The sequence below is a fragment of the Canis lupus genome, chromosome 26 (assembly GCF_048164855.1).
Source record: "Canis lupus baileyi chromosome 26, mCanLup2.hap1, whole genome shotgun sequence".
NCBI classification, from domain to species: domain Eukaryota; kingdom Metazoa; phylum Chordata; class Mammalia; order Carnivora; family Canidae; genus Canis; species Canis lupus.
Window position 1 is genome coordinate 20,424,860 of NC_132863.1, and position 15,322 is coordinate 20,440,181.

A 15,322-nucleotide genomic window follows, 5' to 3' on the forward strand; every position below is an offset into this window, starting at 1 on the left:
GAGGACCACTGTAGGTAGAAGGCAAGGGAAAGGATAGGATGAGGACCTAGGGTGATACACCCATCCATCTCTAACTTGTATAATTGTTTACTCTCTGTCTCCCTGCATTAGAATAAAAGCCCTCTGAAGGCAGAGACTTTGTTTCCTTCATTGCTATAGAGCTTGAAACAGTGCTTAGTACACAAAAATTACTCATATATTTGAAAGTATGAACACATCAATCCTAATGGCAAGCTGGGTGTGCAGGGCCAACCATGTGCTCTGTCCCAGCCTCAATGGGCTCCATCTAGAGGAGGACAGGAGAAGAAGAAAAAAGGACAGTTTCTCTATTGTATACCCAAATGGTTTCCTAGCATGGAAAATACTGCTCCTGATTAAAGCAATGGGATATTGTTAGATCCTCAAGTACTATGTATCTAAGAATGCTGGGTACTCTGTTCTATCTCTTTCCACAGGCACCTTTTACAGTCCAACTAGAGCGATATCTGGCTTGGAGACAGAACAACTCCTCCCTTCATTCCACAGAGCCTGGCTTTCTATCCACCCAATACTTAGCCTCCTTTCTCATGGCAGCTGACCAGGTGCTAACTCATCCTCCCCAGTCCCATATCCCCACCATAAACCAAACAACCAATGTGAGTTTGTAACTATCTTCACCATTTCCCCTTCTGCTTAAAGGGAGGGCATGTCCCTCCCATGTAAAGGTCAATCTTGTCACATACGGTCTGAATTACATCCATTACTGTCACTTCAATGGCTTGTCTTTTTGACCAGTAACTGTATGCCAGGCACTGCTCCAGACTCTGGGAATAGAGCAGTGATCAAGCAGATGAGGGATGTGTGAGCCTACATTCTAGGGGAAGCAGCAGCACACTACTCAGAAACAAGTGAACATACAATTTCAGTTAGGGACAAGTGCTATGAAGAAAAGAAGAGTAGTGGGTTAGAGACGGATGGGTTGGAGGGAGTTATTTTAGAGTAGTGTGGGAAGGTCTGAAGCGCTTATACTGAGGAAAGGTCCAAATAACATAAAGAAGTAAACCATGCAAAGATCTGGGCAAAGAACTTTCTAGGCACAGGGAATAGTAAGCATAATACCCCTTGGCAGCTTGGTAGGTTCAAGAAATAGAACGAAGGCCAGTTTTAGTACAGGACATGATGGGAGAGGTAGGCAGGAGCCAGGAGACTTGGGCCTTTGTAGGCCATGGGAAGCAGTATAGATTTAATTTTGAATGTGATGAGAAGCACTATGTGATTGGAGGGCTCTGAATAGGGCAGAAATTTAACAGGATTTACAGTCTTTTAAAAGATCAGCTAACTAAATTGACTCATAAGCAGCAGTCATGAGGTAGGAAGTAATCCAGCAGAATATGGTGTCAAAAAAAAAAGTCAAAAAAAGTTTTTCAAGGAGAGGGTAATTAACTCAATCAGATACTACTGACAGATTAAGTAGGTGAGTTTTACAGAGAAGTGAAACTGGATTTGGCAAGACAGCAGCTATTGGTGACCTTTTTTTTTTTTTAAAGTTTTTTTTTTTTTTAATTTTTATTTATTTATGATAGTCACACAGAGAGAGAGAGAGAGAGAGAGGCAGAGACACAGGCAGAGGGAGAAGCAGGCTCCATGCACCGGGAGCCTGATGTGGGATTCGATCCCGGGTCTCCAGGATCGCGCCCTGGGCCAAAGGCAGGCGCCAAACCGCTGCACCACCCAGGGATCCCTATTGGTGACCTTTTTAAGAGTGATCTTCGTTGAGTAGTTGGTGAAGAAGCATAAATGCAGTGATATAAAGATGGAAAGGGAAGACAGATACCAGACTCTTTATTTGAGGTGATGACTTCTATAAACAGGTGCAGAGAGAAGTAAGAGCAACTGGAGGGAGATGTGGAATGGAAAGGTTTTTTTTGTTTTTTTTTTTTTTAAGAGATAGGAGGTATTATACCATGCTTCTTTGTTGATGGCAATTTTCAAACATACCTTGGCATGTGGCTCTCATCTGAAAATAAGCAAACTGGCTAACTCCTTTTTGAAGAGCTTTCATCTCTTGGCTTCCACAACAAACATGCTTCTGATTTTCTATCTGTTGGCTGCTCCATCTCATTTTAACCTCAGTAGCTGTTCCTCTTCTTCTTCTTCTTTTTTTTTTTTTCCCCTGTTTCTAACACCAGTCTCAAAGAGTCTGCCTTCCTCGGGGCTCCATCCCTAGCACTCTTCTCTGCACTCTAGCTGATCTGATCAGATGGCTGTAAGTGCAAATGATACACTAGCAATTCCCACATTTGCAATGCTTGCTCAGACCTCTCTTCTGAGTCTACGTGTCATCCCACTTAAATTTCACAGGCAATGCAAACTTCATGTGTTTAAGGCCTTCCCCTCACCATTCAGTTATAAGGACTGCCATCCACCCTGCTGCTCAAGTAAGAAATGTGGGTATCCCCCTCAATCTCCTTTTACTTATCATCTATATCCAACCCAGTTACAAGTGGTTCAGGGCTAAAATCAATGCCTTAAATTTGTCCGCCTTTTTCCATTCTGTTGCCATCACTGTAGTCTCAATCCCTATCCTCTCTTATCTGTATCACAGTAAGCCTCTGTCCAATGCCAATCCATTCTCCACAAAGCAGGCAGAGTGGTCTCTAAGAAAGCGAGCCAGATCATGTTCCTCTCACATAAAACCTTTTGGTTTTAGAGGCACCTGGGTGGCTCAGTGGCTGAGCATCTGCCTTTGGCTCAGGTTGTGATCCTGGGGTCCTGGAATCAAGTCCTGCATCAGGATCCTTGCAGGGACCCTGCTTCTCCTGCCTATATCTCTGCCTTTCTGTGTGTGTCTCTCATGAATGAATAAATAAAATCTTAAAACTAAACAAACAAAACCTTTTGGTTCTAGAATGAAATCTAATATCCTTACCCTGGCCGAGAATGATCTTCCTGACCTATCTCCTCCACTATCTCATGCTGCACTCACTCCACTTTGGCCACCACTCTGAGTTCATTCCTTCCTTAGGCCTTCAAATACGTTACTCCTTTCTGCTTTACATAGCCTCCCTCCATTCTTTGCTTGGCTACCTCCTAGTCATCCAGTTCTCATTTTAAGTGTTACTTTTCCCAGACAGGTCTCTCCTAACTTCCTAAAACTAACTACAATCCTAAATTTTAGTTTCCTTAATGCTAAAATAAGTTATCTGAAGATTAAATGAGATCATTCATATAAAATTCTTGGCGCAATAAGCAGCACACATTATGTACTTGCAGTCAGTATCAGCTATTATCTTCCTTGTTATTCTAACGAGGCACTGTTATTGCCCTTGATAATACCTCCCACACTTTGTAATTATATATTTATTTGAGTACAGTTGATTAATAAGTGTTCCTCTTTATATCATAAATTCCACAAGGTCAAGAATTACATATCTGCTTTCTTTCTCACCATATACCTAAAACCCAGAATTTCTCACACATCTGGCACTAAACAAATACTAGATTAATGATTTATCATTAAATATGTCTTTGTTAAATGCTAATCACAAAGGAGTGCACACCAGGCATTAAAAGAAGGTAATTAGAGACATCTGGCTCAAGATAGTGAACTGAATCCATAATTTTACTTCTTTCTTCCCAAAAGTATGTTGAAATGCTAGAGGAAATATAGATCTACTAATGAATGAAAAGCATATCTGGGGCAGCCCGGGGAGCTCAGCGGTTTAGCACCGCCTTCAGCCCGGGGCCTGATCCTGGAGACCCAGGATTGAGTTCCACATTGGGCTCCCTGCATGGAGCCTGCTTCTCCCTCTGCCTGGGTCTCTGCCTCTCTCTCTCTCTCTCTCTCTGTCTCTCTCTCTCTCTGTCTCTCATGAATAAATAAATAAAATCTTTTAAAAAAAAAAAGTGTATCTGGAAGGCAAGAAAGAGTGTCATTAGTAGACCTAAACCAGGGATTTATAGAAGACCATGCAGAGGGATTAGACTATTGCAGAGATCAATCAGAGCTACAGAGCCTCCGGTTCAAAGGTGAGCACTAGTTCAACCAGTCTGGGCCTGGAAATACCGCAAGCTTAGAGTCAACCAGGCCTGGGGATGAGAGTGGGCCTTGGGGTAGTGAGATAGTATTTATTTTTTTTAAGATTTTATTTATTTATTCATGACAGAGAGAGAGAGAGAGAGAGAGAGGCAGGCAGAGACACAGGTAGAGGGAGAAGCAGGCTCCATGCAGGGAGCCCGACATGGGACTTGATCGCGGGTCTCCAGGATCATGTTCTGGGCTGCAGGCGGCACCAAACCGCTAAGCCACCCAGGCTGCCCATGAGATAGTATTTAACCAAAGGTATGTTGATGCAGGGACAGTACATCCATAGGCTGGGTAACAAGCTATAGTGCCCCATCCAAACTCAGCTGGGAAAACAGCACCCCATACACGGTGCAGGATTAGAGTGCTGCTAGCTTTTTTTTTTCTTTCAATATAAGTTGTAAATATATTTTTAAACTCTGTATTATGCAAAACTTTCAAACTCACATATGTGTAAAGAGAATACTACAATGAATCCTTGTGTACTTTCACTTTACTTCACCATTTCACTTATATGCCAGTTTTCTTCATCTCTACCAGGATTTCTCAACCTCAGGCTAATGACAGTTTGGACCAGATAATTCTCTGTTGTAGGGGACTGTCATGTGCACTGTAAAATGTTTGCAACATTCCCTAGCACCTCTACCTTCTAGGTGCCAATAGAAAACCTCAACTGTAATGACCAAAGTCATCTGTAGACATTGCTAAATGTCGTCTGGTGGGGGAAAACCACCCTGAATTGAGAACTACTGGTCCATACCCACTCCACTGATTATTATTTTTAAAGATTTTCTTTCTTTCTTTCTTTCTTTTTTTTAATATTTTATTTATTTATTCATGATAGTCGCACAGAGAGAGACAGAGAGGCAGAGACACAGGCAGAGGGAGAAGCAGGCTCCATGCAGGGAAGCCTGATGTGGGATTCGATCCCGGGTCTCTAGGATCGCGCCCCGGGCCAAAGGCAGGCGCCAAACCGCTGCGCCACCCAGGGATCCCCTTATTTCTTTATTTTAGAGAAAGTGAGAGAGCATGAGCAGAAGGGGAGGAACAGACACAGAGGGAGAAGTGGGACTTGATCCAGAACTCTGGGATCACACCCAGAGCCAAAGGCAGAAGCTCAACCACTAAGGCACCCAGTAGGCTCCCTCTACTGGATTTTTTTTTTTTTTAAGATTTTATTTATTTATTCATGATAGACACACAGAGAGAGGCAGAGACACAGGAAGAGGGAGAAGCAGGCTCCATGCAGGGAGCTGGATGTGGGACTCGATCCCGGGTCTCCAGGATCACGCCCTGGGCTGAAGGCGGTGCTAAACCGCTGAGCCATCTGGGGTACCCTACTGGATTATTTTAAAGCAAAGCTGAGACATATAATTTCAACTATAATTACTTCAATATGTAGCACTAAGAGAGAATTCTTAACATAATCACATTATCCTAAAGCAACGCTAATTCCTTAATATAATTTAATATACGATTACTATTTAAATATCCCTGTTTCATAAAGGTCTTTTCTAATTTGGTTAGAATTGGCATCCAGAGGGGCACCTGGGTGGCTGTGTTGAGCAACTGCCTTTGGCTCAGGTTGTGATCCCAGGATCCTGGGATAAAGTCCCACCATCAGGCTCCCCATGGAGAACCTGCTTCTCTCTCTGCCTATGTCTCTGTCTCTGTGTGTCTCTCACAAATAAAATCTTAAAAAAAAAAAAAAAAAAAGATTTGGCATCTAGAAAGGGTCTTTACATTGCATGTGATTGCTAGGTACACTAGCCCACAGAGGGTTTCCTGGGTCAGCCCTGATGACAGAAAGGACAAGGGTGGGGCCTGAGATAATTCTAGTAGGCCACAAGATATGAAGAAGGGGAAAAATTAAAGGAAGGCAGCTCCACCTAGAGGATAATTATATCCAACTTCCTAAACCATGACTGAACCCCTAGGTTAGGATATGTTCTTGTTTCTCCTCTTGAAGGGGGATACCTACTATGAGCACATGCTAATCCACTCAATGCTCCAGAGCAACCTCAACCACAGCTTTACAAGTGACCTTCATAAATACCAAGGACATCAAATAGTAGTCCTGGGAAACAGACGTTAAAAGAAGAAATAGAATAAATCTTTAAAAATATATTGCAAGGGCACCTAGATGGCTCAGTTGGTTCAGTGTCTCCCTCAGGCTCAGGTCACAAACCCAGAACCCTGGAATCAAGCCTCGAGAGCAAGCCTCAAGTTGGGCTCCCTGCGCAGGGGGGAGGCATGCTTCTCCCTCTCCCTCTGCCCCTCTCTCCAACTCGTGCTCAAGCATTCTTTCTCAATAAAATCTTTTTAAAAACTAAATAATTAAAAATTAAAAGAAAATACATTGCAATTTGTGTAAGAGGACACTACACTGATCTGATTTTTTTTTCAAAAAGCCACTACAAAATAAGAAGCTATCTTGCAAAAAGCCACTACAAAGTAAGAAGCAATCTTGCACCTATCAGGGACTGCTACTACCAAAAAAACTCAGAAAATAACAGGTGTTAGCCAGGATGTGGAGAAACTAGAACCCTTGTGCACTCTTGATGGAAATGTAAAATGGAAGAGAATTACTATATTATCCAGCAATTCCACTTCTGGGTATATACCCCCAAACTGAAAGCAGGGTCTCAAAGAAATATCTATACACCCATGTTCATGGCAGCATTAGTCATAATAGCCAAAATGCAGAAGCAAACCAAATGTCCATTTGTGGATGAACAGACAAGCAAAATGTAGACAGACACAATGGAACATTTTCAGCCTTAAAAAGAGAGGAATTTCTAACATGCATACAAAATGGATGAACCTTAAAGACTCATGTGAGGTGAATAAGGCAGTCACCCAAAGACAACTACAGTATGAGTCCACTTACATGAAGTGCCTAGAGTAGTGAAACTCAGTCAGAAAGTAGAATGGTGGTTGCTAGGGGCCTCAGGGAGGGAGGAGTGGGGAGTTACAGTTTAATGGATATGGAGCTTCAAGCTTTTCATCTTTACAAGATGAAAATAATTATGGAGATGGATGGTAGAGATGACTGCACAACAGTGTCAATAAACTCAATGCCAGTGAACCACACTTAGAGATGGTTGAAATAGTAAATTTTGTTATGTGACTTTTACCACAGTAAAAAAAATTGGGAAAAAAGGGAGTAATTTGGGAATTAAGGAAGTTCTTAGAAACTTAAAACACAATTAGGGGAGAAACAATCTCAAATAGGAAGGCTGAACAGAAGAAAAGACGAAACAGAAAAACACATTAGTAACGTGAAAGACCAAATCATGGACGTTCCCAAAACACAGAGTAGTAAGAGTGAGAAGAAAAGTGTGACAATAAAGAGACATGTGGGACAGATCTAGGAGTTCCCAAAGAAGAAAACAGTAAGGAAGGAGGGAAAGAAATTATACGATAAAGTTTTCTAAGTTAGCAGGCCAAACTGAGCATCAAGTTTGAATGACAACATTGGAAAAGGAGCTAGTTTTACCTAAAAACATCCTGACAAAGTTTTTGAAACTCTGGATCGAAATCAACCAACCAACCAGAAGCCACTCTTAAAAACTTTCAGCCGAAGGGATCCCTAGGTGGCGCAGCGGTTTGGCGCCTGCCTTTGGCCCAGGGCGCGATCCCGGAGACCCGGGATCGAATCCCACGTCGGGCTCCCGGTGCATGGAGCCTGCTTCTCCCTCTGCCTCTCTCTCTCTCTCTGTGACTATCATAAATAAATAAAAATTTAAAAAAATTAAAAAAAAAAAACTTTCAGCAGAAGAAAAAAGGTTCCCTACAGAGAAACAAGAATCAGATTTATGTAGGACTGCACATCTAAAATACCACCACCAAAGTCAATGGTGCCACAGTCTACCAAGTTCTTAGGAAGAACTTTGAACCTGGAGTTATTACTCATCTAGCCAAATTTTCATTTCAGCATGAGGACAAAAGGAAGCAATTTCCAAAGTGTGGGGCTTTGGGGTCAGATAAACCTAAGAGTTCTAAACCTTATTCTCCTACTTAGTCGTAGTGTGACAATCTCTTGGAAACTTTGTGGAATGCCTTATGAAATGTAAATCTATTACTACTCTCTACTTCTTACACTTACTGATTTAAAAGAAACATCTCCAAAATGCTTGATATCAAGAAAAAAGATTTGGCCTTGGCATCCAGAATCTCACATGCTAGTAGAAAACCTCAGTCCAGATTTTAGGATGAGGCAGGTCCCTTTGTCTAAAACAGGGAATCTACAGCCCAAATGCAGCTCACTGACAGTTTGTATAAATAAAATGTTATTGGAGTAGAGCTGTATGTATTCATATTGCCCCTGACCGCTTTTGCACTACAAAGGCAGGGCTGAATAAATGTAACACAGTAGTAGGATTGCAAAAAACTGAAATTCTTTATTATGCAGCTCTTGATAGAAAAAGTCCACTGAATCCTATCTAGAATGTTATTACCACCTCTGCTCTTACACAATTCTAGATCAAATACTACTTTTTGTAGGTAATTGCTCATTTCTTGTACTTCCATAACACTATATATCTAATCTGCTATAACATTAATCACATTAAATTAAAGTCATTCATTATATGTCCATTAAATTACAAATTTCTGGAAGGTATGGATTCAAGATCACACACAGATATTCCTGCATTCAATATTTATTCTTTCATTCAATAAATATTGACTGAGTGACTTATTGTGCCAGGCAGGTCTTTTTTTTTTTTTTTTTGTGCCAGGCAGGTCTTGAGGGTACAGTAGTGAATAAATCAAAATTCCTTACTCTTTTTTTTTTTTTTAAATTTTTATTTATTTATTTATGATAGTCACACAGAGAGAGAGAGAGAGAGAGAGGCGGAGACATAGGCAGAGGGAGAAGAAGGCTCCATGCACCAGGAGCCCGATATGGGATTCGATCCTGCGTCTCCAGGATCGCGCCCTGGGCCAAAGGCAGGCGCCAAACCGCTGCACCACACAGGGATCCCCAAAATTCCTTACTCTTAAGAAGATTATATTCTAACAAAGGAGAAAGAATAAAAGGTAAGTAAAGAAATATATCACACAGGTATTAATGAGTGCTATGAAGAAAAATAAGGCAGGGTAAAAGAGGAAATGGGGGGGGGGAATCAGGACAAGTCCTGAATGAATAGATGGATGGAATAAATATCAGGAGGCATGAACGGTACAGTATTGTTTATGACCAATAGTAGTAGAGTTGACAACTATAAGCAATATGACAAGAAGAGACTCAGCTAGGTAGATAACTTAGAAATTAATAAAAAAGATTACAGTTAATATTTTAGCATTTATATAGCAGACACAGAGCACAGTGCCATACATGTATTATATCATTCATTTATCCTAAGAACCCTAAGATAGATACCATTATTAACCCTGTTGTGTCAGTGAGGAAATTGAGCATAGAGATTAACCTGTCTGTATTACAAAGCTAAAGCAAAACCACAAAGTTACACTATTCTCCAGACTCTTCATAAACTGCACGACCAATACCACTTTAAGTCTTCCAAACTTTCAGGCCAGAACATCTCTCTGGCATGGAAGTAAGATTTTAACATGTTAAAACATGTTAAAAAATAGCTCCTTTTCCAATGTTGTCATTCAACATAAAAGTAACCTTTTAACATTTGAATTACATCCATGTTTCTGATACAGTTAAGGACAATACAAATAGTGACGATGTCCCCAAGCCTCTGTAAGGGAAGGACACGTAGATCTATTACAAAAACAAGAGAGAGGGGCACCTGGGTGGCTCAGTGGTTGAGACTGCCTTTGGCTCAGGTTGTGATCCTGGGGTCCTGGGATGGAGTTCCGCATCAGGCTCCCTTCAGGGAGCCTGCTTCTCTCTCTGCCTATGTCTCTGCCTCTCATGAATAGATTAAAATCTAGAAAGCAAGAAGGAGAAGAGAGGAGAGGAGGGGAGGGGAGGGGAGAAGGGAGGGGAGAGGAGGGGAGAAAAGAGGGGAGGGGAAGGAGGGGAGAGAGAGAAGAGAGAGAGAGGAGAGAGAGAGGAGAGAGAGGAGAGAGAGGAGAGGAGAGGAGAGGAGAGGGGAAAGGAAAAAGAAAACAGAAGAGAACTTACAGTTCCCACTGTAAAATCTCAGTTTTGGAGATAGGCTCAGGGATCAAATCACTTTCCTAGGGTCCCTCCCTAAATGGACAGTCATCACTTCATCTCTCAGGCTTGTCCTGCTCGAGGTCTTCTGGAGGTGGCCTTGCATGACTCAGGCTGATGCTGGCAAGGCAAGCACAATGGTCTATTCTTTGCCCTACCCCCACCTCCTCTCCACTATCCACTCTTGCAAAATCTCACTTCCTAGACTCAGGCTATGGGGTAGCATTTCAAAAATACTAAAATGGTGTTCTGGGACAACAGATGTTTATTTGCTATATCCTTTTCCCATGAAAACAAAGGGTCATGTTATTCTAAGAGCTTACATGTAGACAGGTGAGTCACCTAAAGACTCAGACACACCTTGGTCAACTACAAAAATAATCACTGAAGTAAAAGCCATATTCCTCGATCTTCAATTCCTAAAGTCCATTTATTTGTCTCGTTCCTACACTTTCTGATAGAAGTATTTATCAGTTCTCAAAGGCAGAGTTGTAATGTTAAGTGCTTCATAGTGGCTCTAAAAACAGCAAAAAAATCAGGTTGCCTCTAGAGCCTGAACCACTAGGTTGAGCCAATTCTTGACTTGGGGCAAATTATCATTCAGAAACTATTTTCTACTGCCCACCTATCTTCCATAAGGCCTCTGGAATTATCTTTCTAAAACAAAAATCTGACCATGTCATTTCCTTCCTTCCCATCACCAGGAGACACCCTGACCCTTGTGCTCACTGTACCAGCAGGTCCACTGTGCTGAGGCTAGCTCTGGCCACTCCCTACCTCAACTATGCACGGTTCCTCAAATACCTCACTTGCTCCTTCATGTTTCCTTGCTTTCACCCTATCTGGCACATCCTCATTTTCCTTAGTCACTATATTAATTAAAACTGCTCAGAGCTCACCCCCATGCCTCCTTCCCACTCTCCAGGCATGAGTCTTTTACACTCTCAAGCAGCACTTACTGTGGAATATAGCCAAATAATATGTAGCTGAGTAGACCTTGATGCTTGCTGTTCACACATTTCTTCCATGAGACAGAGAATATATATTTCTTTCTTTCTGGAATCCTTAGCATCTAACAGGTACTGAATGAACCTATGATACTTAGGGAAAGCTATGGAGTTCACAATAATAATGTCACTTGCTATGATGATAAAAAAAAATACTTCTTTAAACAAGAATGTGAACTCCTTTATAGATTCCAACTTTGAGCAAAGTATTAAAGGAGAAAGCTGGGGGGAGCAGGTGATCTGATTTGAGAGCTGAGAAACTTGAATGAGTTTCAGGGCTTCCATAGAATGTTTATCGTGTCTGGTTCTAGAACTCTGTAGTTCAAAGACTCCTTCACAAATGTTTAGAGGATACTATTTCCAGATTTAAAAAAAACAGTTATATAAACTATTATATCTGAAATAATTTATTTTTTTTAAATTGTATTTATTTATTCATGAGAGACAGAGAGAGAGAGAGAGAGAGAGAGAGAGAGAGAGAGGCAGAGACCCAGGCAGAGGGAGAAGCAGGCTTCATTCAGGGAGTCCGACGTGGGACTCGATCTTGGGTCTCCAGGACCACATCCTGGGCTGAAGGTGGCGCTAAACCGCTAAACCACCTGGGATGCCCCAATCTGAAATAATTTAAAGTATGATTACAATAGCTTTACCTTGTATTCCTGCTTAACAATTATTGGTGATAAGGTCTTTATGTGAAAATCCTATTATTAAAAAAAGCTGTTGAAATAAAAGACAGGATGAGATGGGTTGATGCAGGACTTTGTTTAAAAGGTAGAGGGCAGAAGAACAGCTAAATGTCTGCAGTCGTAGTGGTACTGCTGCCAAGATGACCCTGCCTTGGGAGTTGCCTCAAATCCTAGCCTCCAAGAGGCCTTGACATGAGTCTTGACTGACCAGTTAAGATTCTTGACTTCCTTAGTCTCCCATCAATAGTAACAGAATGGTGGGATGGTAGGAGTAGCAATATGATACCCAGCACTTGCTGAGTGACTGCTATGTGCTGACCCAGCACTAGGCCAAGCACTTCATTTGTGTTACTTCTTTCTCCAAAACAACTCTATGAAGGAAATTGTGTTCCTATCCTATTTTGCAAATGGTGAAAAGACACATAGAGAAGTCAGACACGTACCTCCCCCTGCTGCTAAGTTTAAGTGCCAACTCACAAACCCAGATGGTCTAGCCCCAGAGCACAGGCTTTTAACCATTGCATACAGGGCTTCTCCAAATATTCCACTAGGCTGCTCACTCTCCAGCCTTAATATATATAATCTCAAGATCATTCAGTAGCATTTTCTTTTTTTAAAGATTTATTTATTTATTCATTGATTCAAGACACAGAGAGAGAGAGAGAGAGAGAGAGAGGCAGAGACATAGGCAGAGGGAGAAGCAGGCTCCATGCAGGGAGTCCGATGCGAGACTCAATCCCGGGACTCCAGGATCACACCCTGGGCCCAAGGCAGGCACTAAACAGCTGAGCCACCCAGGGATCCCCTCAGTAGCGTTTTCTTACACAGGAAAACCTCTAAATAGTTGAATGAGAGTATGCATCACTATGTTGCTCAAACTTCATGAGAACGGAAACAGAGGTTCCTCTTCAAGACCAAAGAACCCATTCCTATAGCTGCTGGGAGGGTTAGTGGCTAACAGTTCTCAGCAAGTGCTTTCCCAGGAGCTGTCCTTGGCCTGAGAGAGTAGCCTGGCAAAGGGAAAAGCCTCTGCAATGCTCATTCTACCTCTAGACCTTCCTGCAGGATTGACTGAGGCCTTCGCTGCCTTTGCTCTGATCATGTGACATTTCATGTCCCCACTCTCCTCAATACTAATGCCTTCAGTGTTTCGAAGGTGCTGTGTAGAGAGAAAGTACTCTCCAGTAAACTTGCTATCTCAGAGTCTGTTCTCTCTAGATCAAAACTAATAAAATCAAGATGTAAAATTAGTAAAAACTAAAGAACAACTAGAAATTGTATTCATGACCACTGACTTCATGGGGAAGAGGTACTCAGAAGATAATGCTAGAACTGGATTTAATGCTTTAGTATATGTAACACAAATCATCCGAATTAACAGCAGTAAAAATGCTTTAAAAGAAAAGCTGGTTATATAAGGAAAAGTATTATTGTGATTCCACTTAAATTAGGTAGCTAGAATAGACAAATTTATAGAGACAGAAAGAGTTACCAGGGGCTGGGAGAAGGGGGCGAGTTACTGCTTAATGTTTAGAGTTTTAGTTGGGGATTATAAAAAAGAATTCTAGAGGTGGATGGTGGTGACAGCTCAACAATGTCTTAATTTCACTGAACCATACAGTTAAGTTGGGAAAATTTATATGATGTATATTTTATTACAATTAGGAAAAAAGTTAGTTCTACTCAATAATTAATGTGGAATGCTTTTTAAAAAGAATACACATGAGAAAATAACCAGTTACTTAGACTTCAAAAGAAAGGAAGCAAAGTTGCCTGTCTACCTTCCTTTTCATTCCTTTCTGTTTTGACAATTAAAACACCAGCCGTTGCTGTTCAAAAGCATCCCAGAGACCAAGGCAGAAAAACTTATAATTTAATTCATCTGCTTAAGACATACTTTGCTTAGCAAACCCATTATGATGCAAATATTTTTAAATAATTGGCCTCATTTCTCAGAAAGCATTTGGTTTTAAAATTAGAATGTGATATCAAAATTTACAGAAATACTTCTAAAGATCTGCTCTGGTAAAAATGTCATTACATTTTTTCAACATTGGAAGGAATATGTAAGCCTCTTCATTTTCCTGTTTAGTCAAAACCAATTATACAAAATTATTTTTTAACTTAAAAAGGATATGTGCCAATACATATTAATGTCACAATTAGCAATATTCTAGATGATTAAGATAGTTTCCTTTCTTTTTAACCACAATATTGAAACTATTAAAATCCATGTTAGTTAGCTATGTAAAACGGATAATATTGGGGCAAGAAAAGGCTGAATATTAAGAAAATACACCCTATGTAGAGGAATAAATCAAAGTTTGTATGTTTAATTTTAAAGCCTATACCATTTTGACTTTAAGACTGGGGAAAAGAGAAGTTTTAGGGAGCAAATATAAGTTATCTACTGCATTATTAATCTATTTAAGTCTGCACTTGGTACTGAGAATCTAGTAACCAAATGTGAATAGCAAATATACTACTTGATAGAATCTAGTTCCTGAGTTAAAGAAACTGAGAGCTAGAAAATCAAAAGAAATCTGTGCATAAAATAATACCTCATTAATCCTGACCAAATACAGTGGCAGATGACAACACATAAAGGATTATAGTACCCTACTTTTCTGATTCAAATGCTCCCCTACTTAGTGGAAATTCATCAGCCTTCAAATGTTCTATTAATTATGCAGGAAAAACTGTGCATGGTTAAATAATAGAATGAGAAAAAAAGCCTCAGAAAGCTCATTTAATAAAATAGGAAATCATAAGAGAAAAATTGGTTCACAGATAAATATTTTCCAAACTCAAATGCAATGATCATTTCTTAAGACTTTTGGATGATCTCCCTTTCTCTTACACTCTCTGATGATAGTCCTACTACTGTCCAAAGCAAAGTGTGCCACTACACATAAGTACCTACACTCATTCTGTTCTCTGGTGACCAGGGATTTGGAAGCCCTGCTTAGACCTGCTTAGATCACTGACAGCATCTCCAGCCATAGGGAATGTCACACTAGAGAGGTGAAAACTCATAAAATCCATATAAAATGACAAAAGGTCAACATTTTATAGACTAGGAAAAACAACACAAAAAGCTAGGATGTTTATAGGCAATTATTGACTAGACATTAGAAATTAACTGTGGTGTAGAAATTATGGCCTAGTATCACCAAGGATGATATTAGCAAGGTGACATGATAAAGATACAGCTTTTATTACTTGTTAAAAGACATCCTGTTAGATTCCATAATCTATATTTAAAAACACAATGAACACCTATTTCTATTATTCTTCACTACAAGGTTAATATGGACACAATATAAGAGAAAGTAAACACAACCACATAGATGCACAAGGTTACCACAGACTGTGAGCAAACATGATGAATATTGTACATTATTAAAGGGGACAACAGACATAGGTGAGT

The 15,322-nt window shown here is 40.5% G+C and overlaps 1 protein-coding gene across 6 annotated transcripts in view; it reads right to left on the bottom strand.

Annotated features, from left to right (window-relative positions):
- Nucleotides 1–15,322, bottom strand: part of PTPRA (protein tyrosine phosphatase receptor type A) — a 170,648-nt gene that overhangs the window by 46,708 nt on the left and 108,618 nt on the right. The window contains exon 1 of one of the 6 annotated variants that reach the window (XM_072800283.1): nt 9,829–9,916. The exons of the other annotated variants lie outside the window; for them this stretch is intronic. Within the exon in view, the coding sequence (XP_072656384.1) occupies nt 9,829–9,901 (73 nt within the window). The 5' untranslated portion in view covers nt 9,902–9,916. Of the gene's footprint in view, nt 1–9,828; nt 9,917–15,322 lie in introns of those variants that run through there. 6 annotated transcript variants of the gene reach the window in all.